This window comes from Calypte anna, chromosome 3 (assembly GCF_003957555.1).
Source record: "Calypte anna isolate BGI_N300 chromosome 3, bCalAnn1_v1.p, whole genome shotgun sequence".
Classification (NCBI taxonomy): Eukaryota; Metazoa; Chordata; class Aves; order Apodiformes; family Trochilidae; genus Calypte; species Calypte anna.
Window position 1 is genome coordinate 1217664 of NC_044246.1, and position 25851 is coordinate 1243514.

The window sequence follows — 25851 nt, forward strand, 5'->3', positions numbered from 1 at the left end:
CCCTGTGGGTGGCCAAGAAAAAGTGCCTGGGAGTCACATCCATGCCTGGGGGTCACATCCAGCCTAGGGGTCACATCCAGCCTGGGGGTCACATCCAGCCTGGGGGTCACATCCAGCCTGGGGGGTCACATCCATGTCTGGGAGCCACATCCATGCCTGGGGGTCACATCCATGCCTGGGGGTCACATCCATGCCTGGGGGTCACATCCATGCCTGGGGGTCACATCCATGTCTGGGAGCCACATCCATGCCTGGGGGTCACATCCATGCCTGGGGGTCACATCCATGCCTGGGGGTCACATCCATGCCTGGGGGCCACATCCATGCCTGGGAGCCACATCCATGCCTGGGGGTCACATCCATGCCTGGGGTCACATCCATGCCTGGGGGTCACATCCATGCCTGGGAGCCAGATCCATGGCTGCTCCTCCCAGTGAGGAGGTGGCTGTCTCAAGGCAGCTCTTGCCTCAGATGTCCCCAGTGATGCTCCCTGGTGTTTTACCTCCTTGATTTCCAAGCACTGTCAGCACTTGCAAAGGCAGACACCATTATTTTAATAAGAATATTGTGTTCTCTTCCCATATCCCCTGTGATTTGTGCCCCCAAGCTGCTGCCATGCTGAGAAGCAGGAGGCTGAGGAGCCCAGAAGAGAGCCAGGAGAAACAGGAGGCATTCAGCTAAAGGAAAGGAGGATGAGCACCCAGGGATCAGAGCCAGGAGGGATGCAGAGCCCATACAGGAAGGAGAAAAGCAGGGAAGAGGCTTTGTGGCACCTGCAGGAGCTCAGCCCCCACGGGGAGGTGGCAGTGTCTGCCCAGGCTGGGTGCTTCAGCCAAGTGTGTCCAGGAGGGCTGAGGCAGGAGAGAGGAAAGGAGGTTGCTAGGGAAGTAAAAAGAAACAGGAAACGTCAGGATGTCCTCATTTCTCTGAAAATCACCAGCTGGGCCTAAGCTGCTTTGAGAGCCCCGAGGAAGCAGAAGTGCCTGGGAGCTTCCCCAGAGAGAGGCAGAGCAGAGCTCTGGTGTCACACACAGCACTCAGGCCTGCACTGATCTTTGGAGGCAATTTTTACCACCAGCCCTTCTGATGGTGGCTTTGTTCCACCTTCCCCTTCGAGGTCCTGCTCAGTGCTCCATGTTGTCAAGGAGCTCTTCATCCCAGAGCTCACCCCCATGCAAGAAGGGCCAGAAGTCACCCCAGGGGTGGCACACCCTACCCCAGGGGCCCACCTGTACCCTGAAGCAATGAATTCCCTGGAGCAGGACAAACACCAGGCATGCTGTTGTCTCCAGCATCTTCCCTGTCCTCTGGGAAACAACCCCAGGGCTGGAAGAGCTCAGGGAGACCAATGTGAGTGACCTCCTGCTCATGTCCAGACCAAGACAACAGCCACGAGAGCAGCAAGAACTTTGGGGCAAGGAAGAGAAGTCTCAGCTCACATCATGAGCCACCCCAAGACCTCCTCTTGTGGACAAGAGTGCTGTCAGGCACCCCAAGACATCTAAGAGTGGACAGAGTGCTGTCAGGCACCCCAAGACCTCCAAGGAGGACAAGAGTGCTGGCCCCAATCAGTCACAGCCCAAGACCTCCAAGGAGACAAGAGTGCTGTCAGGCACCTTAAGAACTCCATGCGTGGACAAGAGTGCTGTCAGGCACCCCAAGACCTCCAAGGGAGGACAAGAGTGCTGTCAGGCACCTCAAGAACTCCATGCGTGGACAAGAGTGCTGTCAGGCACCCCAAGACCTCCATGTGTGGACAAGAGTGCTGTCAGACACTCCAAGACCACCATGAGTGGAGAAGAGTGCTGTCAGGCACCCCAAGACATCCAAGAGTGCACAAGAGTGCTGTCAGGCACCACAGGACATCCAAGGGAGGACAAGAATCCTGTCAGACACTCCAAGACCACCATGAGTGGACAAGAGTGCTGTCAGGCACCCCAAGACCTCCAAGGAGGACAAGAATCCTGTCAGGCACTCCAAGACACCATGAGTGGACAAGAGTGCTGTCAGGCACCCCAAGACATCCAAGAGTGGACAAGGAGTGCTTCAGGCACCCCAAGACCTGGAGCAGACTTGCAGCTACGTGAAATTCCCAAATGAGGAGAAGAGCAGCCTGGCTTGGCAATGAAGCTTAGTCCTGCTCCTTCTTCCCAGCCTCAGTTCCTTCCACGACTGAGGCAATTCACACACTCAGTGCTGCTGCTTTGGGCTCTGGGTTGTTGAGTTTTGTTTCCTTTTGAGGAGGGAGGCATTACTTTCCTACCTTTGCAAGTCCCCAGACAGAGGCTAGTGGTAGCAGTCAGTAAACCCTACGTATTCCCTATGAATCCAAGATTATTAGCACTTCAAAACCTTCTCCAAAAAGTCACAGCATATGATTTCTCCATATGATTTTACTTCAAAGTACTGTTTTAATTAGGGTATCAGGATTTTATCAGAGACTGAGCCCCTGCTGCAGAGTTGAGGACTACCTGGTGCCCTCTGGCCAGCAGGAAGGGTTCCTCACTGCCTACTTTCAGTTCATAAACACCTGAAGGTTGTGGCTTGTTTCCAGTTCAGCTGCAAGCCCCTGCAGTCATCCTTTAGACAGCTTCCCCCCAAAATGATGCAACACAGGCTGGAACTTAGCAGCAATGTCCTGCAGTTCATCTCTTCAGCCTGAACCCTCAATACTGAAGCCAGGGAGGGATTTTCCCCCTTCCTGACACTGCAGCTCCCATCTTTCCAAACCCATTCCTTCTGCTCTGAGTGGGTCAGCAGAAAAAAGACACATCAAACCCAGCTGGGGTTTGGACCCCAGGTAACCAAACACATCCAAGCCCTGCTAAAAAAGAACCTCCTGTAAATCAGAGTATCAGCCACTGAGCATTAAGGGTTTAACACTGCCCTGAGTAACTGAACTGCTCCTAGTTGCAAAGAAATAGAAATGAGAACACCTTCTTGAAGCAAGGCAAAGTGTCAGGAGTAGGTCACTTTTTGAGTCAGAATGAACCAGTTTGGCTAAATATGAACACAAAGAGGCTTTAAAGTCACTTCTGCATGTCTCATGACCCCAGCTGGATATATCCATGTACATATCCCAGCTTTTTCATATAGCTTCATAGTTGTTGAGGTGTAATGCTGAAACTTTCAGCCCTCTCTAGCCAGTTGCTAATAAATAATGGTTTAGGCACCTTTAAACTGATTTATTTCACAAATCTCATTTATACACTAGTGATAGGTTCCTTTAGAAAAAGTATTTAAACATGAAATAAAAAGAATCATTTAAAATATAGCTTTTTAATAAAATCCCACAAGTCTTAAACAGACCTTTCACATAATCTCATCAAGCTTCTCCCATAAGGCACATGTACAGTTCATTATAACTTACCAAACCTGTACAACATTTATAAAGCATCCAGGGAAGAACACACAAACAGAGATGGCACACAGCAAGTTTGAGACAGAACTGTAAAAGAAATCCTTATGCATACAACCCAGATCTTAGTGGTTGCCTCCACTGAGGAGTAAACTGTTGTTGAATGCAAGGTAGTTTTCAGACTACTCTGCACAAAGTATTTTAACAAAAAAAGTAAATAATAAAAAACAATTCAGGGTAAACACAAAGAGTCCACCCCATTTATTGTTCAGACTGTTTCTAGTAAAAAAATTATTTAAACCCCCAAGTGGAAAAGGCAAGGAAAATACTAACTTGTTACTGGGTGTTTCATGAGTGGAAAAGTAGAGTTTTCCAAGCAAAATTCACAGGGGAGTAAAAGTTGGCTTGTAAAATGTGCAGTGGTTCTTCTTGTTACTTCATGCTAGACAGGAGGTGAAGCATTTAGTCACAGCATCCCTTTGAAAAGAGAGCAGAAGAAAGCCAGTTAAGAGCTCTGGTATTTTCTTTACATTCAGATCAACCAGTATGTGCTTCAAATTAAAAACCTCACATGAACTCCAGACAAAAATCCTCAGCTTCTCCCAGGTGGGCTCTGAGCAGCCCCAGCCCAGCCTGAGGCTCAGGGCTGCTCACTCTCCCACACCTTTTACACTCCAGCACCTGCTAAAATGCAGATGTGGAGCTAAGAATGGTTCTGCATCACACCTGGAGGCTCAGCAGAGGGGACAAAAGCTGCTCAGCAGGTGTGGGGATGAGGAATGGGCCAAATCCTGACACTCCAAGCCACCTCTGAGTCAGACCATGATGGTGCAGGAAGAAAAAAAACCCAAACCAAACCAGAAAAGCCCAGGCAGAAGAGGAGTTTAAGGTCCCAGAAGTTGAGGATGAAGAGCTGGCTCAGCCAAAAGGTTTGGAAGATCTGAAGGGGTCTGTTTAACCAGCTGTAAACAATCTGCTCTCTGTCTCTGCCACAGAGCCCTCACTTCAGTTTCCTTTAGTTTTCATTTTCTCAAAACTGCAGCAACTTGTTAAGGAGTGGAGTTTGTATTATTTAATTGGTCAATATGAAAAAAAAAGGAAGAAAAAGCCCTATCCTGATTCCTTCACCTCACTGTATGGATGGTTTAGTTGTTGTTTTGGGTTTGTGGGGTTTTTTTGCCATGCCAGCAGAAAAGGCACCATTAATTGGGAACAACCCCAACAAACCATGAGCAAGTAGATTGTTCAGAGTGAACCATTAACAGAGTTAAATCAAGTAGTGGCAGTTTTGTTGGAATCAAGATAAATGTACACTTTAGAGAGATTACAAAACACTGCTCACTGGCACTGAACGTGGCTTAGCTTGAGATGTCAGAAATAGCAAGGTGACAATTTGTAGCCTGAGTTAAAGCATTTAATCCACTGTAATTATCAACTCCTACCTTAAAAAAATAATACATGTGCACACAGCTTAACTCTCCCCAAATCAAAACTGAAACTTTGAACAAAAAAATCCATAGTACAGGGACTCTGGCAAAGTCACAAACACCCCAGGAAGACACCAGAGGAAAGGGACAGGCAATACTCTGTGGGTTTTTCTTTTCCTCATCTTCACTACAAAAAACCTCATTAAGCAATCCACAGACATGCAAGCACTTTAATTAAAAAAAAGGAGAAGAAAGGCCAAACTGCATTTTAAGTGAAAAACTATAGAAAAAATAAGATTCTTCAGAATAAGAACCTCCTGTAAATATAATGCAAGAATAAGATTCTTGCATGTGGCTTTCACCATGTGTTTGCCTGGGTTTTGTTCCCTTTTTGTACACAAAGTGAAGTGAAAGAGAGAAGCTTGCAAAAATCATAGAATCACAGAATCCCAGGGGTTGGAAGGGACCTCGAAAGATCATCTAGTCCAACCCCCCCTGCCAGAGCAGGGCCACCTAGAGCACCTCGCATAGGAACGTGTCCAGGCGGGTTTTGAATGTCTCCAGTGAAGGAGACTCCACGACCCCCCTGGGCAGCCTGTTCCAGGGCTCTGTCACCCTTACAGGAAAAACATTTTTCCGGATATTCAACTTGAACCTCCTGTGCTCCAATTTACACCCATTACCCCTTGTCCTATCACTGGTCACCACTGAGAAGAGCCTAACTCCATCTCCCTGACACTCACCCCTTACATATTTGAAAACATTGATGAGGTCACCCCTCAGTCTCCTTTTCTCCAAACTAAAGAGACCCAGCTCCCTCAGCCTTTCCTCATAAGGGAGATGTTCCACTCCCTTAATCATCTTAGTAGCTCTGCGCTGGACTCTTTCAAGCACTTCCCTGTCCTTCTTGAACTGAGGGGCCCAGAACTGGACACAATACTCCAGGTGCGGCCTCACCAATGCAGAATAGAGGGGGAGGAGAACCTCTCTTGACCTACTAACCACCCCCTTTCTAATGCACCCCAGGATGCCATTGGCCTTCTTGGCCACAAGGGCACATTGCTGGCTCATGGTCATCCTCTTGTCTACCAGGACCCCCAGGTCTCTTTCACCTACACTGCTCTCCAGCAGGTCAGCCCCCAACCTATACTGGGACATCGTGTTGTTCTTCCCCAAATGCAAAACTCTACACTTCCCCTTGTTGAACTTCATCATGTTTCTCTCTGCCCAACTCTCCAGCCTGTCTAAGTCTCTCTGAATGGCAGCACAGCCCTCTGGTGTGTCAGCCACTCCTCCCAGCTTAGTGTCATCAGCAAACTTGCTGAGGGTACATTCTATACCCTCATCCAAGTCGTTGATGAAGATATTGAACAACACCGGTCCCAGTACCGACCCCTGAGGGACTCCACTAGTCACACACCTCCAACCAGATTCTGCCCCATTGACTACAACTCTCTGACTCCTTCCTTTCAACCAGTTCCTGATCCACCTCACTACCTGATCACCAAACCCATACTTGGTCAACTTATCTACAAGGATGCTGTGAGAGACGGTGTCAAATGCTTTACTAAAATCAAGATAAATCACATCTACCACTCTACCATCATCTATCCACCTAGTAATTTCCTCATAGAAGGCTATGAGGTTAGTCAAACATGATTTACCCTTGATAAAACCATGCTGACTGCTCTTGATGACCCCCATGTCCTTGATATGCCTGGAGATAGTGACAAGAACAAGTTGTTCCATCACCTTTCCAGGGATGGAGGTGCCTCTGCCTCTCCTAAAAATGAGGGAGGAATTCAGCAGCAGCCTCAGCAGCTGAAACTGTTTGTTTGTTTGTTTGTTTGCTTTAAACCAAGAGCTCAGATCCCCAAGGTACCTTTCAGGTAAGCCACTGGAAAAGTCACTACTGCATCAGTGCAGTTTTAAACCCCCAGAGAATTTAAACAAAAACCCAATTTCTTTTCAGTGATGAAAACTAGAATGAAATTTAACAAAGAATTGCTGTGCACTTTGTATTTAAAGCTTATAAGCAGCATTACTTGGGTTCAGCTATGCCATTTTCTAAAAATTAAGGGAAAAGGAGGAGGAAATGTTTTTTCAGATGTTGAACTTAAGGACTCCCTAGCATACAACTAACTGACTTTTGTTAAGAAGGGAATAATTATGCAGACTCACCTTGCAAAAGGAATATATGACAGACTATACCTGAAAAAGAGGAAAAAAAGTACATTTAACACTGTTCATGTCTCTCCTAGAACCCAGTTACTTTAGTCCAGCGTTAATAAAAGCAACCTGTTGTCACAACACTTTAAGGTTACCTACTCAGCATCATGTTCAGCTGGAAAAGGAAGAACTAAACATGTTGCCAAGGGCTTCCTGGTTTACTTTTTCCTTAGTTTTCTTTTTTTTTTTTTTTTTAATATAGCTTCTTGGCTCTATTGGACATAAACGTAAAGCAGCAGATTTACTCTCCCCAGTTTCAAAAGCATTTCTGGGAAAACCCTGTTCTTCCAGAGGACACCTTTCCCATTTTAAAAGACAATGGGCATCACCAAGCAAACACACATCTGATTACTTATGGAACTGGGAATGCAGGTGTATGCTGTGCTATGATCAGTGTGCCCCAACTCTGACACTCAAACAGCTATTGTCATCTGAAACTTCCTTCTCCCAAGCCTCCAGGCTACATCTTGTCCTCATTCCTACCTGCTCAAGCTCAGGACACATCCTACATGTGAAGCTGCCTGCTGTAAAGCTGTGGAATGCAGTAACAAGACTCCCTCCAGCTGCTGTCAGCAGTCCCCATCCTGACCAGATGGTTCTTTGCCCTCAGATCCAAGCTCAGGATGGACACTGGGCACTCAGGGCAAAGACAAAGAACTATGGTCACCTTGCACCACCTCAGAATCAGCCCCAAGTAATTCACCTGGGACAAGGAGACCAAGTCTCTTCAGCTCTAAATCCATGGACACAGCATGGAAACCTTCACCTGGCTGTGCTCACACATTCCCAAGCCCAGTCCTTGAGCACACCTGGGTGGTGCTACACTAAATCCACCCTCTCACAGCCACCCAGGCTTCACCCAGTGCCACTGCAGATTCCTGGGGCAGGACATCCCCCTAATGTTATTTACCTTCTGCCACTTCCACAATGAATGTCACCAAAAAAGATGGTGACAATGTAGAGCAGAGCATGTGAATGTATCATAGAATCACAGAATCATAGAATTGGCTGGGTTGGAAGGGACCTCAGAGATCATCAAGTCCAACCCTTGATCCACTCCCGCTGCAGTTCCCAGCCCATGGCACTCAGTGCCACATCCAGGCTCTTTGGAAAGATCTCCAGACACGGAGAATCCACTACTTCCCTGGGCAGCCCATTCCAATGCCTGATCACCCTCTCCAGAAAGAAATTCTTTCTCATCTCCAACCTAAACCTCCCCTGGCACAACTTGAGACCTTTTGTGCCCTCTTGTCTTGCTGAGAGTTGCCTGGGAAAAGAGCCCAACCCCCCCCTGGCTCCAACCTCCTTTCAGGGAGTTGGAGAGAGTGAAGTACAGTTACTTTCACAACTGAGAAAAGGCACGGGGAGTTTTTGGCCTATATATTCCTTTCCTAGTGCCTCAAGTAAGTTCTCACATTGCAGAATACACTTCAAATTGCCATTTCTCAAGACAACTGCATATGGATTTTTCTGAAGTTACACAGCCTGGCTTAGAAAGACAGATGGAGGCAAGCATTTGGGCATGCTCCTGTTATGTGAAGCATGTATATATATATATATACACACACACAGATTTATAATCATGTAGGAGTAGGGAGAAGAACTGAAAATGAATATTAAGAATCTTACCAGGTCATTGCCAAGAACTGCAATATGCAGAATAACACTGCAGCAAAACGCTTTTTGTCCCACTAAGGAAGAATAAAGCAAATATTACAAGTTAGTTTCATTTTGCAGCACTTTACACTGTCAACAACCACAACAGCCAAACAGTTAGTTAACTGATGATGCCTAAATCCCCTTCTCTTAATTTGCTACTCCTTTCCACTGATTTTATTCACCAGGCTATGAACCCCTTCTCTTGCTCTGAAACCCCTGAACAGCACTGATGCCACCACTGCCACTTCCCCTCATGACACTGTACTACCATGGAAGTTCCTTTTCTCCATGTATTGATTTCTCTGGAACATACCTACCCCCAGTTTATCAATTCAGGTGCCTGAAGGTACTTGTTCTGTGTCTCTCCCTTGGCATTAATCCATCAGTTTAATACCCTGTACCCATGGCTTCCTGTACCCTACAAACTCTCTGACAGGCACACAGCACTCAGATGAAGGGTTTTTTCACTTGCTTTTCTCATCTCTTATTCCAGAGGTCTGGAAGCTGAACCCAGTCCTCCAGATTTTGTATTCTCCTCACCACCATGCAGCTGGAAGGGGGATCTGCTTGGCAGCCAGCACTGCTCCCCCTCAGGGGCAGCTGAAGCCACAGACTCCTCTTCCCTCTCCACCTGAGCTGTAGCTTGATGCTGTCGTGCAATTAATAAACCCCCCAAAAGCCAGAGGGGAACAAAGATCTCACTTACCCAGAACACAGAACACAGAGTCAGTATCAGGCAAAGCTGTGAGGAGAGGGGAGACAGAAAAACACAACCCAATGAATACTCAGATGCACAACAAAGTGAAACTTGTCATGTTTTCAGTGACAATTACTGGCAATTAATAAATTTGTGACAATTAAATAATAATTTATTTAAATAAAATAAATGAAATAAAATAAATAAAATAAAATAAATGAAATAAAATAAATAAATAAAATAAATAAATTTGTGACCACTCAGATTTGATAATATAATGATGTTATGTCTATGTAAGAGAAAAGGAATATAACATCTTCTCCAGACTGTTTTCACTTTACCTCATGCATTCCAAACTTCTCACCATAAGGGTGCCAGACCCTCTTTTTGCCAGTCAGTGCCTGGCCAGACCTGATCATTCTGGTTATGGACCCCCTGGACGGCCCAAAGAAAACCTTCCATCTTCCTAAAGCTGCTTAAGCACTGGCAGGACAGCTAATCACTAAGGTCTTTCAGGCAGCACTGGTTAGTTATTCTGATGTCAGTTTTGGAGAGGATGTGGAAGGGACTGAGCCAGTAATGTATAAATTAATAAAAAGTGACAATTAAGTGTCACAATTTGCTGAACTCCATGTGAAGTGCTGCTTTCCCAGGCACAGTGTGATGTGCTCCATGGCCAGAAGGGCTGGGACAAGTCTTGGACTCTACAGGAGCTCTCAGAGTGGAGAAGTGTGAAACTGAACATGAGGCACCCCAGATTTTGGGGAGAAAAATTAACTGGTGACCACTGACTTCACAGCAGCTGAAAAGCCTCTTTCCTGGTTCTTCAATAAATTGTTTTAGAAAAAAAAAAATTAAACTAATCAACCTAATATTAGCATTGAATAACAAATATTTACTAAAGAACATTTTGCTCCAAATGATTGATTAAAAAAATCACAAGTAACAGAAACACAAGCTCATAGAAAGGAGTTAGATAATATTGATGACATAGAGAGGTAATCAGCCTGGCTTACTATTTAGTACAAAGAGCTGGAGGAGGAATAACCTTCCTTTAGTAAAGCCTCAGATTTAGCTTTGAGGCTAGAGGAAAACTTTTTAGCAAAAGGAAGTCCAGTCAGTATATTTACCAACATCACAACTGTAGCTATCAATCTCTTTGGGTCAAACATGGATTTCAGTTGCTTCACTGGCCCCACCAGGAAACATGTGCTGTTAGGAGGGAAAAACCAACAAAAAATGGTGAAGCACTTCCAAATAAACCTTTGCAAAAGACAACAGGTGATTAAAGAGCTTTCCAACAGTGAGATGAGTGCAAAGGCTTTCCAAAAGGCATTTCAGTGTGGAGCACCAGAGACCTGCTAGGCCAAAAGGTCAGATGCTCTGTGAAGTTAGTCCTGGAAACAGCTTTTGGATTGAGTCACCCTTGGTCAGTAAATTCTTTCCAAAACATTACCACGAGTAGCAGAGGGTTGCTAAGTTGAAGTCTAGGGAATTTCATGCTGAGGCTGTTCTAAGGACTGACTTGCCCAGTCAGGAGCAGGCTCCATGGGTTCTGAGAATCATAGAACCCTTGGGGTTGGAAGGGACCTCGAAAGATCATCTAGTCCAACCCCCCCTGCCAGAGCAGGGCCACCTAGAGTACATCACATAGGAACGTGTCCAGGCGGGTTTTGAATGTCTCCAGTGAAGGAGACTCCACGACCCCCCTGGGCAGCCTGTTCCAGGGCTCTGTCACCCTTACAGGAAAAAAATGTTTCCGGATATTCAACTTGAACCTCCTGTGCTCCAATTTACACCCATTACCCCTTGTCCTATCACTGGTCACCACTGAGAAGAGCCTAACTCCATCTCCCTGACACTCACCCCTTACATATTTGAACACATTGATGAGGTCACCCCTCAGTCTCCTTTTCTCCAAACTAAAGAGACCCAGCTCCCTCAGCCTTTCCTCATAAGGGAGATGTTCCACTCCCTTAATCATCTTAGTAGCTCTGCACTGGACTCTTTCAAGCACTTCCCTGTCCTTCTTGAACTGAGGGGCCCAGGTTCAACTGAGGTTCAACAAGGTTTAACATGGCCAAGTGCTGGGTCCTGCACTTTGGCCACAACAACCCCATGGGGAGCTCCAGGCTGGGCACAGAGTGGTTGGAGAGCAGCCAGACAGAGAGGGACCTGGGAGTCTGGATTGACAGGAAGGTGACCATGAGCCAGCAGTGTGCCCAGGTGGCCAAGAAGGCCAATGGCATCCTGGGCTGGCTCAGGAACAGCGTGGCCAGCAGGTCCAGGGAAGGGATTCTGCCCCTGTGCTCAGCTCTGGGGAGGCCACAGCTTGAGTCCTGTGTCCAGTTCTGGGCCCCTCAGGAAGTTCAGGAAGGAGCTTGAGGTGCTGGAGCAGGTCCAGAGAAGAGCAAGGAGGCTGTGAAGGGATCCAGCACAAGTGCTGTGAGGAAGGGCTGAGGGAGCTGGGGGTGTTGAGGCTCAGGGGAGACCTCATCACTCTCTCCAACTCCCTGAAAGGAGGTTGGAGCCAGGGGGGGTCGGGGAGGTATCAGTGGGATATCTGGGCACAGACTAAAGAATTTTTTCCTAATATCCAACCTAAACCTCCTCTGGCAGAGCTGGTGCTCCAGCTCTGCCAGGGGAGGTTTAGGTTGGATATTAGGAAAGGATTCTTAGCAGAGAGGGTGATCAGACATTGGAATGCCCAGGGAGGGGGTGGATTCTCCATCCCTGGAGGTTTTTAGGAAGAGCCTGGATGTGGCACTGAGTGCCATGGGCTGGGAACCACGGCGGGAGTGGATCAAGGGTTGGACTTGATGAGCTCTGAGGTCCCTTCCAACCCAGCCAGTTCTAGGATTCCATGATTCTATGCTTTAACTCTGCTGAGACAGCAAGAGGAGGAGGGCAAACAGAAACTGAATGCATTGCACTGACACCAAGGTGTTCCTGACACAGCTCTCAGAGAGTGAAAGAAAGGTCTGAGATCCTCTGAGGTCCCTTCTGCAAATGTTTGAAGGCTGACTGCTCCAGGGAACTGCAAAGCAGGAAGCAGAGTGTTCAAAACTGCACTGGGAATGACTTTTAGATTCTGCTTGGCCTCAGAGTCAAAACAAGGATTTCCTGAGCCTCTTTTTATAAAGCATTTTCCTAGAGACAGGAAGATCTGGCTGTTAAAAGCAGAAAGTTCCTTCCAGTAACAAAGCATCCACACAGCAGGCAGATTCCCAGGTTTGCCCCTGAAACTGAGGCACCTCTGTGCCTGAGAAAAGGACTTAAAAAGCACAAAATATTCACTGTTATTTATACTTCAGAGAGCAGTTATGATGTGTCCACAGAACAATCACATCAGATGTCCCAGTGGAGCAGTAACACATGAATAATACCTGATATTCACTAATTCTGACACATCTTCACATTCTAAGGCAGTTTGTTATCAGCATTTCAGTAGGAAAACACTGCTGTTCACACACAAGTGAACCAGACAACCTTTCAGAGCAAAAGGAAATGTAGATGAAAAGGAGGGGAGTTTTCTAATGACCATAATTAAGAAATCATACCTGGCTAATGCAACAATATTTCCCAGGGTGTAAAACACTGCAAAAAGTTTGATCCCCTGTGGGAGCCACAGCAATGCTGTTCCCTAGAAAAGACAGGTTATTGTAATTAGTTAATTCAGTTTATTTAGGTTTTACAGCCTATCAATCTATCTGCAGACTGTCATTACAACACACACCAGCAGAGCACACTGTTCTCAGTAGTCAATATTCAGCATACTTCTGTTGCCACCTCCTGGCAAAATAATGTACTGGTTTATTATTATTTCACAATAATTATACAGCTAGGGAATGTTTATAATGTTTGTAACGTTTGTAGTGTTGGCATTCTATTTATAACAGCTTCAGCTTTGTTATGATGCCCTGCTTATCCATCACACACCTCTGCACACAGAGGAAGAACAGTCCCAAAGCCACACTAACTTTTCAACTTTCCCCGCCCTTTTATTGGAGGGAGTTAAAATTAAGTGAATAACAGCAAAAGCTCTTTCTTAACACACCACTCACAAATCTACATTAAAACTACAGTGTATTCTGTCAGTGTTCAAAACTTCTAGTAGGAAATCTCATTGTGCTACAATTAAAGTGCTCTGTGCTGTGAACAGAAGATGGTCAAAGTTATAAATAAGAGAACAGCAGCCCCCACATACTCATTACACACTTCTTGTCCTGTTAGCACCAAATTCAGCATGCAGAACCACACCTAAAGTATGAATACAGACCAGGTTCTGCTGGAAAACGTGAATAAAGCACTGGAAAAGAAAGCTTTACTTACAAGGATAGAACACACAACACCAGCAACAAAACATATGGCAAACCACCTGACCCGGGTACCAAAGCTGAGTGTTGAGGCATCCAGGACCTGCACAGGAGGGGAGTGAAAAACAAACAAAAAACAGCATTACAAACCCAGGTTTAATCAATCTAAAGGACACTTTTTTTCCTTACCACTGAAGTGCTTAGTTTGCAACAAAATAATTTTTAGCCAGAAACAATGCTTTCAGGTTGTTTAAGTATTTCATTCAGTTTAAGACATGATGGGAGCAATCTGGAAACCCCTTTCCAAAGCAAACACACAAAAAGGACAAAACCTGTGGAGGTGTCTCCAGGCACTCAGCAAGGCCATTCCACTCTCATACAGACTTTTTATTTTTCACCACACCATTAGAATGGAAAATCCCCAGAGGTGTCCCCAAGCAGAAGAAGGAATTGCCTGCAGCTGACCATACCTGCTGGGCAGCACTGCTACCAGACAGAATTAATTGCACATAATTAATTGCCAGTGCCCAGTGCAGTTACTGCTCCTCGGGGGCAGAGGGTGTGTGCTGATGACCACAGCTAGGATCAGCAGGCAGGCAGCTGGAGGAAAGGCAGCATTCCACTTCCTTGGGATCCCTGCAGGAGCTGAGCCAGCTGGGAAGAGCCAGAGTGCTCCTTCTGCTCTGCTGCCCCAGCAGCTCAGCACCAGGGCAGGAGAGCAGGAGGGTTCTGTGAGGCAGGAGCAGAGAGCTGGCAGAGCAGCCCTGTTGGCAGCTGGGTTCCATCTGCTCCTCCCATGCTCTGAGAACCATCTATGGGAGCTCACTCCAGGCCACAGAAATTAAAGGTACTTTCTACTCTCACCTGGTTTTTGTTGGGGGAAGTGCTGCAGCTTCCATGCAGTGACCATCCCAAGCTAACTCTCCCCTGTGTTCAGATGACACAAGCCACCCTGCCCTTCTTATCTGTTCTACAGAGATTTTTTACCCAGTCCTAGTAACCAAACACACAAGTTATGGCTTCCCCACCCCATGAGTTTGATGTTTTCCCAGAGAAATTTCTCTTTTCAGGCAGCAGTCGTGGAATGAATGAAATCTGGTTACTGCTTAGGATGTCTTCACAGCTTCACAAATGAAGAATCCACAGAGAGTTTAACAAAAAGGGGCCCCAAACATGCACACACTGATGTGCTCTGATGAGTATCTGACCAGAAGTCACCAAAGCACAACTGGACTACTTCCTCCTTACACAGAAATTACCAACCTTACTGAATCACACCAAGTACTCTGAATGCTTACTTCAGAAAGGGGATCAGAATACTAAAAATCATCACTTTGTCTTGGGTGGTGTCTGAAAAGACACAGAGCTGGGGTACTGGTCTGAGTTTTCTTCCCCTCCTTGCTATGTTCAGCAGTTAAGACACAACTTCCCAAAGCTCAGAACTTACCTTGTTAGGTCCAACTCTTTATCCTTAGGTAGGCATTAAAGTAACAGACAAAAACAGTAACTGAAAGGTGGGTTAGTATTTGAAATTCTGTTTGGTAAGTCATATTTTGAGTGCCTGTAGAGGCAAGAGGTGCCTGAAGAGCTGGCAGGACACAAAGGAATTACCCCTTTGGACCCTGCTCAGTTACACCTCTGCATGCAGCTAACCACAGGGTACTCATGTTGGTAACAAGAGAAAAACAACGATTTTCCCTTTCCTTTGCTGAGAAATGAAGTGTGGTTGAGGCAGTGCTGGCAGCACATCCCACATCTCAGATTGCTCAGAAAACAGTGCAAGTGTGAAGGGAAATAATTGCTTCTTCAGGTCTAGCAGGCACTGCTGCTGGTCTGCTTCTGGTCTGAGTATCTGACAGTGCTCCTGAAACAGCTGCCAGGACACTGCATCTGTCAGATCAATGTGAAAATAGCTTTTTCTTCATTTAAATCCCTAACAGCTATTTGGTGGAAGAAATAACAACATCATCCATAAGAGAACCACATAAAGACTGGGGGGGAAAATGCTGCAAATAACAACATCATCCATAAGAGAACCACATAAAGACTGGGGGGGGGAAATGCTGCAAGACTTAAAACAGGATTTCAAACCACTTTGTGGGTTTAATTCTTAAAACCTTAGATTGACAATACATGCACAGGAACTGCAGGGAGAGAAACTGTGGCATGAAGGCTGCCAGAGCACCCCCTCTAATAATGAAACTAAACAAGTTCATTGGCACTAAAAAGAATGTTGATCCTCCAACCACTCCTGATGCCAACACCATTCAGGTTCTCATGCTGAACCCAGGCAATGCAATGTCTGAAATCCTGTACTTTCTTAACCCCCTGACACCTTTTCAGGTTTCCTGAAGGCAGTGGAACTGGTGCCAGCTTTCTGGGATGTCTGCCTCACCCCTGGAGCCAAGCACCTTGCTGCAGAAGCTGAGCAACAGGTACCTGGCTGACTTACCCAAAGCACAGAGCTCAGCTGGTGTGAAATGTCAGGTTAGGAGCTGTAAAAGCTGAGGAGCTGGCAGGGTGCCACCTCTGCTTCCCTGTGTCCAGGAGCAGGAATTTTTATAAGGGGGGATGTGACACACCCTGAAGCAGCAGCTCAGGTCTCACACCTACACTTGGGGACTATTAACCAGAAGCCTATGAAAAAGTCTCAGCTGCCTGTGCAACAAAAGCAGGAAACAAGGGTGATTAAGGCTTTTTTATTGTTTGCCATGAGCTGTACAGCTAATCCCAGGTTTCAGACAAAGAGCTGGCTTTACACTCCAGGGGATTTGCATTGCCAGGAGCTTTTACTTAGAGCACTGAAAAAATTGTCAAGCTAATTCCCTATCTGGGGAAAGTTCCACAGGGAGACCTGTGCAGTGGGAGCTCTGGTAAAACATCCACTGCTTGCTATGCTGCTTGTCAGCTTGTTTTGAAGCAATAAAAATGAAAAAAAAAAAAATCAACATACAGAGACCTTTAATTTTCCACAGCTAAGCTTTAACACCAAAATCCTGGGCACAAAGCAGAGATTGTTATACACAGGATATCCCCCAAAATATGACATCAACAAAAACAACCAAAGCATCCAGAAAACAAGAGGAAACCCCAAGTGGAAACCAGAATCTGAAAGGCAGACTTCCTGAAAGGTAAGGACCAGCCCTGCACAGTCAGCTGCAAACCCCAGGTAACAGTGTCTGCACTGAGAGCTGCCTCTGCACACCCAACAGAATCAGGATCATGGAATGGGCTGGGTTGGAAGGGACCTCAGAGATCATCAAGTCCAACCCTTGATCCACTCCCGCTGCAGTTCCCAGCCCATGGCACTCAGTGCCACATCCAGGCTCTTCCTAAAAACCTCCAGGGATGGAGAATCCATCCCCTGCCTGGGCATTCCAATGTCTGATCACCCTCTCTGCAAAGAATCTTTTCCTAATATCCAACCTAAACCTCCCCTGGCAGAGCTTCAGCTCTGCCAGGGGAGGTTTAGGTTGGATATTAGGAAAGGATTCTTTAGTCTGTGCCCAGATATCCCACTGATACCTCCCCGACCCCCCCCCTGGCTCCAACCTCCTTTCAGGGAGTTGCAGAGAGTGATGAGGTCTCCCCTGAGCCTCCTCTTCTCCAGCCTCAACACCCCCAGCTCCCTCAGCCCTTCCTCACAGCACTTGTGCTGGATCCCTTCACAGCCTCCTTGCTCTTCTCTGGACCTGCTCCAGCACCTCAATCTCCTTCCTGAACTTCCTGAGGGGCCCAGAACTGGACACAGGACTCAAGCTGTGGCCTCCCCAGAGCTGAGCACAGGGGCAGAATCACTTCCCTGGACCTGCTGGCCACGGTGCTCCTGAGCCAGCCCAGGATGCCATGGGGATTCTTGGCCAGTGTCCTGTCAGTGACAGCCTGCAGGGCTGAGCTTCACCAAAACCCTTCCTTGTGCTTTCAACATAGACCCAGGCTCCCCCTTTACATCATTTATAAAACTTTTCCATGTGGGGAAAAAGACAAAAAGCAGCACCCTCTTTTAGAGGTTTTCAGAAAGATTCTGTAAGTTAACAATTGAATCTTTTCTTGACAGTAAATTTAAGAACATTCAAGTCGTGGGGAAAACTCAGTTTCCAAGAAGCACTGAGTTTAGTTGTGGAACTGAGTTCCTAAGCAGTATTTAAAAATATTTAGAGATAGATTTTGTCTCCAGTATTCCAGAGTAAAATTAAATAAATTTTAACACCTGATCTACCTCTTTTTGCTTAAATCTTGTTGGATGCTTTAACCAATGGCCAGTCAAAAGCTGTCATGCAACTGCATTCAGAAAACAAGGCAGTGAGCCCAGCAGAGTGATTTTATATTGATTTTATATCAGCTTTGGTGGTGCTAAAACTACACAGCATGATGCTGCCCTGCCATCACTACACTGGAGAGTTAAAATCAGCATTACTATTTTTTTTCTTTAAATAAACTCCATTAATCCCTCTTTATATTTAGGATAATTGATCTAATGCCAGCCAGAAGCAACTGGCATCAGGAGAGTTTAGAGGAGGACTTCACTGACTGGTCACACACTTGTCTCTCTGTACACTCCTCCTTTATCTCTGATCCTAAACCACATGCTGGCTGTTGCACCAGCACCAGCCCTCCCAAAGACAGGGCCATTGTTTTTAGCCAGGCACATGACAGGCTCAGAAAGGTCACCCAGAGCAAAGCTGATGATTTTACACACAAAACACACCCACCTTCTCTTTTCTTTCACAACCTCACCTCTGGGCTGCACGTCCTTTTCTTGCTCTGTTTCACACACTAAAAACACCACTCAGGTGTAAAGCCAGAGCCTGAGTGAAGGTCCCATCTGGGGCTGCTCAGTGAAAAGAGGTTTTGTTCCCAGTGCTGCCTGGGGAGCAGCAGACAACAGAGGCACTGCCAGCCTGAGCACTCCAGTATTTAGTTATTAATTAGCAGGGGTATTTCTCTAAAGAAGACCCTTCTGGTTCAGCTCAGGATGAAGTTCCCTTGCACCACCCCAAAGGAGCATCTCCAGGTTTTCTTTTATCATGTACTGGACAGCCTATAAATAGGGGCAGATTTTTTCCTACTCCAAGTCCTCTCCAGCTCTAATGCCACAACTGCCTGCAGGGACCAACTCACACACAGCCTAGTTAAAAAAAGCATTAAATAATACAGCATTAAAAAAAAAATAAATGACACATTCTTAGCTCAGTTCCCTCCTTCTCAGGATATGCAAATTATTAAACACAGTTGATTGCTGCCTTCAAACATCCCAGTACCAAGAACTGGATGTTACCACCCCCTGCCTCATGAGAAATGTGCCTGGGGGTGGTGGGTTAATGAATTCCCTTGGAATTGGAGGATGATTAACAGAAACCTTAAGTATTCCTTTGATAATCCTGAGGAAAGGTCAGGAGGTGAAGCCTCCCCCCAGAATGCTTCTGCTGTGAGAGGGCAGAGATGTTTCACTGCTTCCAGGTGTGGGTACAGTTTTGCTGCTTTACACTGGCAAAAAAGAAACCCCCAAAAAAGCCTTGAAGAGAGAGGCAGCTGAGATGTGAAGCAGAAGACAAGTGAAGCAGACCAGCTGGGAGCTGCTGGAACTAATACCATGCAGAGCCAGCAAACCCCCCGAGGCTGTGCTGGTTCTGTAAGGTTTATCAGCTGGAGCTCAGCTCCAGGCTCCAGCTGCCACCACCCTGGGGCATCATGATAACCCATGATGGGGGGGTTTGATCTGCTGTCACAACAATTAAAAAAGGAGCTGATGCTATAAATGGTTCTTTATAAGAACATCCAGCTCTGTGGCATCCCAGAAGGCTCACAAATGTTTGGTGTTCAGACTCAGGCACAAAAAAAAAACCCAAACCAGAAGTGATGGGGAGGAAGGGAGTGGGGAGGAGAGAGGAAACCAAAATTGTACTGAGGAGCATGGAGAACCAAAAAGGAGCTTCAGCAATGGGTGCTCAGAACCTTTCTGTCTGGAGAAAGTAAAAGCTGCTGTGAACTTAGGGGCCTCAGGAAATGGAGACAGAATTCCAGAGGAGGATCTGCTGTCTGACTGACCAGGTCCTGAGGCCATGCAGGGCAGACACCCCCCATGGAGACCCCCTGACCTCCAAACAGGACAGGAACAAATCAAACCAACCCTCCCCAGAGCCCCCACCACACCACAAGAGCTGCTTCACACCCCCAAATCCCCCAAACCTCTCACTCCCCAGCAGGGCCCAGAGCCCCCAAAACTCCTCCTTGGGGGCACACAGCAACCCCCCCACTCCTGATGGATGGGGGGGCGAGGGGGGCGAGAGGAGGGTGTGAGGGGGATGTGTGTGCGTGTGGGGGGAGGGGATGTGTGTGAGGGGATGTGTGTGAAGGGGGTGTGAGGGGGTGTGTGAGAGGGGATGTGTGTGTGTGTGTGTGTGTGTGTGAGGGGGATGTGTGTGAAGAGGGTGTGAGGGGATGTGTGAATGGGGGTGCGGGAGGGGGTCTGTGTGTGTGTGAGGGGTGTGTGTGTGGGGAGTGTGTGTGTGAGGGGTTTGAGGGGGGTGTGTGTCTGTGTGAGGGGGGTGTAAGGGGGGTGTGAGGAGTGTGTGGGTGTGAGGGGGTTGTGAGGGGTGTGTGGGTGTGAGGAGGGTATGGGGGGGGGGTGTGTGTATGAGAGGCGTGTGTGTGAGGGGTGTCTGTGTGTCTGTGTGTGTGTGTGTGTGTGTCTGCGTGTGTGAGGGGTGTCTCTGTGTGTGAGGGGTGTCTGTGTGTGTCTGTGTGTGTGTGTGTGTGTGTGTGTGTGTCTGTGTGTCTGTGTGTGAGGTGTGTGTCTGTGTGTGAGGTGTCTGTGTGTGTGTCTGTGTGTGAGGTGTGTGAGGTGTGTGTGTGTGTGAGGTGTGTGTGTGTCTGTGTGTGAGGTGTGTGTGTCTGTGTGTGAGGTGTGTGTGTGTCTGTGTGTGAGGTGTGTGTGTCTGTGTGTTAGGTGTGTGTGTGTCTGTGTGTGAGGTGTGTGTGTCTGTGTGTGTGTGTGTGTGTGTGTGTGTGTGTGTGTGAGGTGTGTGTGTGTGTGTGTGTTAGGTGTGTGTGTGTCTGTGTGTGAGGTGTGTGTGTCTGTGTGTGAGGTGTGTGTGTGTGTGTGTCTGTGTGTGTGTGTGTCTGTGTGTTAGGTGTGTGTGTGTCTGTGTGTGAGGTGTGTGTGTGTGTGTCTCTATCTGTGTCTGTGTGTGTCAGGGGTGTCAGAGACCCCCCCGGCCGGGCTGCCCGTGAGCAGCGGTCAGAACGAATCCCTCCCCCCCGGGGCAGGGCCGAGCGGTACCTGCGTCACCAATCCCTGTTCCTCATCGTCCTGCCCGGTCAGCACTTTCCGCAGTTTCTCCATGCCTCCGCCGCCGCCGTTCGGACCGGACCGGGCCGAACCCTGAGGGAAGAGGGAAACGGGACCGCGCAGGGCCCCGGGCCCAACCGGAAGTGACGCGCCGCCAGGAAGCGCCCCCTAGCGGGGGTGGGCTGGACTGAGGGTCCGGGCCCGCGCATGCGCAGTGTGGCGGAGGTGGCTGAGGGCTGGGGGGGGACACGGGGGGAAACGGGAAACATTAAATGTCATTTCTGAGGGAAAACGGGGACTCTGCAGCGGGAAATGTCACTTCTGAGGGAAAACGGGGACTCTACAGCCCGGGCAAGGCTGAGGGAGCTGATTAACGCCTTATGTATCGAAAGGGTGGGAGCAGGGAGGAGGGGGCCGCGCACTTCTGAGGAGTTCTCAGTGAGGGGCGGGAAGCTCCGCTGAAATATGAGGTAAAACGTCAATATTCTGAGGGTGACAAGGCACTGGAAGCGGTGCCCAGGGAGCCCCCATCTCTGGGGATGCTCCAGCCCCTCCTGGGTGCCGTCTGGGTGAGGTGATGCTGCTGAGGGTTGGGGTGGGTGAGCTGGAGGGTCCTGTCCAGTCTGACCATGTCCTGAGGGCTTTTCTGAGGGGCTGGGGCTTCATGGCTCCTGAGGTACTCACAGGGACCATGAGCAGCCTGAGCTGCTCATAGAATCAGCATGGTTTGGGTTGAAAAGGACTTTAAAACTAGTTCTACCCCCCTGCATGCCCAGGGACCCCTCCCACAGCTCAGGGTGCTCCAAGCCCCATCCAACCTGGGCTGAGACACTGCCAGGGATGGGGCAGCCACAGCTTCTCTGGGAAACCTGGCACAGGGGCTCAGCACCCTCAAATTAAGGAATTTCCTCCTCATCTCCAACCTCAATCTCCCCTTTCTCTCCAAGTTTTAACCCATTCCCCTTCTCCTCTCTCTACCCCCCCGTGTCCAAAGCCCTCCCCCAGCTTTCTTGGAGCCCCTTCAGATATTGGAAGGTTGCTCTGAGCTCACCTGGGAGCCTCCTCTTCTCCAGGCTGAACAACCCCAATCCCTCAGCCTGGTTTCCCAGGGAGGTGCTCAGCCCTCTGAGCATTTCAGTGGCTCCTCTGGACACCTTCCAGGAGCTCTGTGTCCTTCTGATGCTGGGGACTCCAGAACTGGACACTGCCAGGGATGGGGCAGACACAGCTTCTCTGGGAAACCTGGCACAGGGGCTCAGCACCCTCAGATTAAAGACTAAATAAAGCCTTTTGTGTAGATACCAAATGGAAATTCACCCCAGCTGGGCAGTGGTGCAGAGGGAAGGGGCTGGGGAGATGGTGGGACCCCCTGGCCTGGAGGGGCTGCCCCAGCCCCCTGAGCCCAAGGGGCACCTGGAGTGGTGGGGTTTGTGCTGGCTTTTCCTTGGGTTGTGCCCCAGAACCTTGCAGGTGAGCTCAGCCTGTGGCCAGGCAGCAGCAGAACCACCAACAACACTGCCCATGGGCCTTGGGTGCTCCTGGAACTATCGGGGTGCTTGCTGCACCCCACACACCACCTGCCAGCAGGTTTTTACAGGGGAGCAGAGACAAACAGGGTTTAACCACAAAGGTCTTCTTTTCCATGAGGAAGTGTGACCTGGGTGCTGATGCAGACAGCCCCAGTGTGGACCTCAGGACAGGGTTTGCCTCCTGGCAATGCCCAGAGATGTCCCAGCAGGCATTAATTAGCTCCTCCCTGGTGAACAGATCTTCAAGACCTTCCTGACAAGGGCACATCTCCCCTGCTTCCTCCAACAAGCAGCTCTTGGGGTTGTCAAAATCACAGGTACCTTCTCTAAAGGCTTTGTTGTTTTTCATTTCTTTTATTCATTAGATGCAGCCAAGAGGTTCAGCCTGAAATGTGAAGGAATTTTCTGGACTGGTGCAGTCCCCAGAGTGCCACTTCCAGGGGCCAGTTCTCATCTCAGGGAGTTGTTTTAATGATGCTGCCTTCAGCTCCCCAGTGGCTGCAGGGGAAGCATGGATGACAAGGGCAGAACAGACACTCAAGTCTGGTGAGTGAGGCTGAGGAACCCCATTACCCCTTTTAATTTACACAGAGGCAGGCCCAGCCTTTAGATATAATTTCTGTTTACTTTCACAAAAAAAATGGGAATGGAGCATGACAGGACTGCTACTCTGAGCAACAGAAAATAGGCAGGTAGGGCCCAAAAGCCCAGAACTGGTCCCCAGAATTAAGGGATGGCATTGCAGTATTGTCAGTGGCTTCATGCAAACACATCCTAATCCCAAAGCATACCCAAGTTCCCTTGGTTTGTTTGCTCTCCCAAATCAGAGGTGGATACAGGTAGATGCAATTTGCATCTGGGTCTGCAGGGGTTTGTTTGCTTTCCTGTTTTCTTGAGCAGGAGGGTGGCAAACTCACCCCAGATTTAGGTGTCCCACTTGCTCTGCTCAACAGGAATTCTGAACTCCATGAAATCCCATGAAATCCCATGAAATCCCCTGAAATCCCATGAAATCCCATGAAATCCAGCTTCAGTGGGGACTGTTTCTGCTGGGACTCCAACTTCTCCAGATCCAGGCATCACTTCTTTAGTGACAGAAACTTCTCCCCTTGGCCACAACAACCCCATGGGGAGCTCCAGGCTGGGCACAGAGTGGTTGGAGAGCAGCCAGACAGAGAGGGACCTGGGAGTCTGGATTGCCAGGAAGGTGACCATGAGCCAGCAGTGTGCCCAGGTGGCCAAGAAGGCCAATGGCATCCTGGGCTGGCTCAGGAACAGCGTGGCCAGCAGGTCCAGGGAAGGGATTCTGCCCCTGTGCTCAGCTCTGGGGAGGCCACAGCTTGAGTCCTGTGTCCAGTTCTGGGCCCCTCAGGAAGTTCAGGAAGGAGATTGAGGTGCTGGAGCAGGTCCAGAGAAGAGCAAGGAGGCTGTGAAGGGATCCAGCACAAGTGCTGTGAGGAAGGGCTGAGGGAGCTGGGGGTGTTGAGGCTGGAGAAGAGGAGGCTCAGGGGAGACCTCATCACTCTCTCCAACTCCCTGAAAGGAGGTTGGAGCCAGGGGGGGGTTGGGCTCTTTTCCCAGGCAACTCTCAGCAAGACAAGAGGGCACAAAAGGTCTCAAGTTGTGGCAGGGGAGGTTTAGGTTGGAGATTCGAAAGAATTTCTTTCTGGAGAGGGTGATCAGGCATTGGAATGGGCTGCCCAGGGAAGTAGTGGATTCTCCGTGTCTGGAGATCTTTCCAAAGAGCCTGGATGTGGCACTGAGTGCCATGGGCTGGGAACCACGGGGGGAGTGGATCAAGGGTTGGACTTGATGAGCTCTGAGGTCCCTTCCAACCCAGCCAGTTCTAGGATTCTGTGATTCTCTGCTGTGGGGAGCTGAGGCACCCAAACCCCAGCTGGAGGCAGTTTGCTGGAGTGCTGGCAGGCCCCTGGAGCTCCTCTGGAGATCTTTGGAGGAAAGGTAGGAGCCTTCCCTGACAGCCCAGCCCAGGAAGGAAGGAGCCAAGAGCCTGGTGAGCTGCTCCCCTGGTTCTGCAGCAGCTCCAGGCAGAGGTTTGCTGAACTCGTGGCTCCCTTCCCAAAATCTCTGAGCTTTGAGCCTGCTCCCAACACCCCCCTGGCTGGCAGCCACTGTTTGCCAGCCTGCAGTGTCCCTGTCAGGTTCCCCTGTGCTCTGCTCCCAGGTGACATCCAGGCTGCACAAAGGGACCTTGTTGCTTCACGTGGCCTCCCCGTGAGCACAGCAACTGCTGGGGCTCTGCAGGGACCCCAGGGGCCAGGAGACACAGCCCAGCCAAGCATGTAGGACTGGGTCCTTGTCACTATTATTTCCTTGTCACTATTTTATTTCCTTGTCACCATTTCATTTCCTTGTCACTATCATTTCCTTATCACTATCATTTCCTTGTCACTATTGTATTTCCTTGTCACTATTTATTTCCTTGTCACTATTGTATTTCCTTGTCACTATTTCCTTGTCACTGTTACTTCCTTGTCACTATTGTATTTCCTTGTCACTATTGTATTTCCTTGTCACTATTGTATTTCCTTGTCACCACCACATGTGAAAAGCTGGATATCTTTGTGTCTGAGCCCAGAGTGACAGCCTAGAGAGCACTAACCTCTTGTCCTGGCAGGAAGCAGCTTGCCCAGCACCACCAGGGCTGTTCAGAGAATGAGAACAGGCAGCAAATCCCATCCACACCCCTCTGAGGACACCCTGCAGGGAGTGCAGACCCATGGGCTACAAGCACCACATCAGACTGTTCCAACCAACCCACAGCTCAACACCAGTTTGAAGGCAGCTACAGCACAGTTCTCCCCTTGCTCAGATCTGGGTTAAATCCTCTCAACATTATGACTTTCAGTATTGAAAGTCTCTCTTTTTGCACCTGTACATTTTTAGACACAGTGCACCAAATTCACCCCCCTTCCTCCTGCACCCAGGGCTGACTTTGGGGCAGCTCTCCCCACACAGGTTTCACTTCAGTGATGAAGCCATGACCCAGATTTCAGACTAAATGAGTAAAGCTGAAAATTCCCAGGCCTGTTGCCATGGTTACAGGCAAACTATTGTTAAAAAAAGGTGGGAAGAGGAGGAGAAAGAGCAGGAAACAAAGAGGAAAATCATCCTCAGGGGTAGGCCTATCATGGCAGGAAGATTTCTTCTCAGCCAAGTGAGATTAAGTCTCTTCCTTAGGATCCAGAGGACACTGAGGTCAGTGCACACCCAGGGCACCATTTTAGTTTTCCAGCCCATTTTTGCTTCCTGCTGTTACAGCAACAAAATGGCACGTTCCACCCTAACACATCACTCTGGCATCACAATAAACCAAACTCCTCC

The 25851-nt window shown here is 48.5% G+C and overlaps 1 protein-coding gene across 1 annotated transcript; it reads right to left on the minus strand.

Annotated features, from left to right (window-relative positions):
• Positions 1 to 3449: 3449 nt before the first annotated feature.
• Positions 3450 to 21125, minus strand: SFT2D1 (SFT2 domain containing 1). Its single transcript, XM_030448372.1, has 8 exons — positions 20969 to 21125; positions 13703 to 13789; positions 12931 to 13013; positions 10501 to 10582; positions 9380 to 9415; positions 8644 to 8705; positions 6967 to 6996; positions 3450 to 3835 (listed from the first exon to the last, which is right to left on the minus strand). Exons 1-8 carry the CDS (start codon positions 21029 to 21031, stop codon positions 3796 to 3798), a joined length of 483 nt encoding a protein of 160 aa, XP_030304232.1. The 5' UTR covers positions 21032 to 21125; the 3' UTR covers positions 3450 to 3795.
• Positions 21126 to 25851: the final 4726 nt, after the last annotated feature.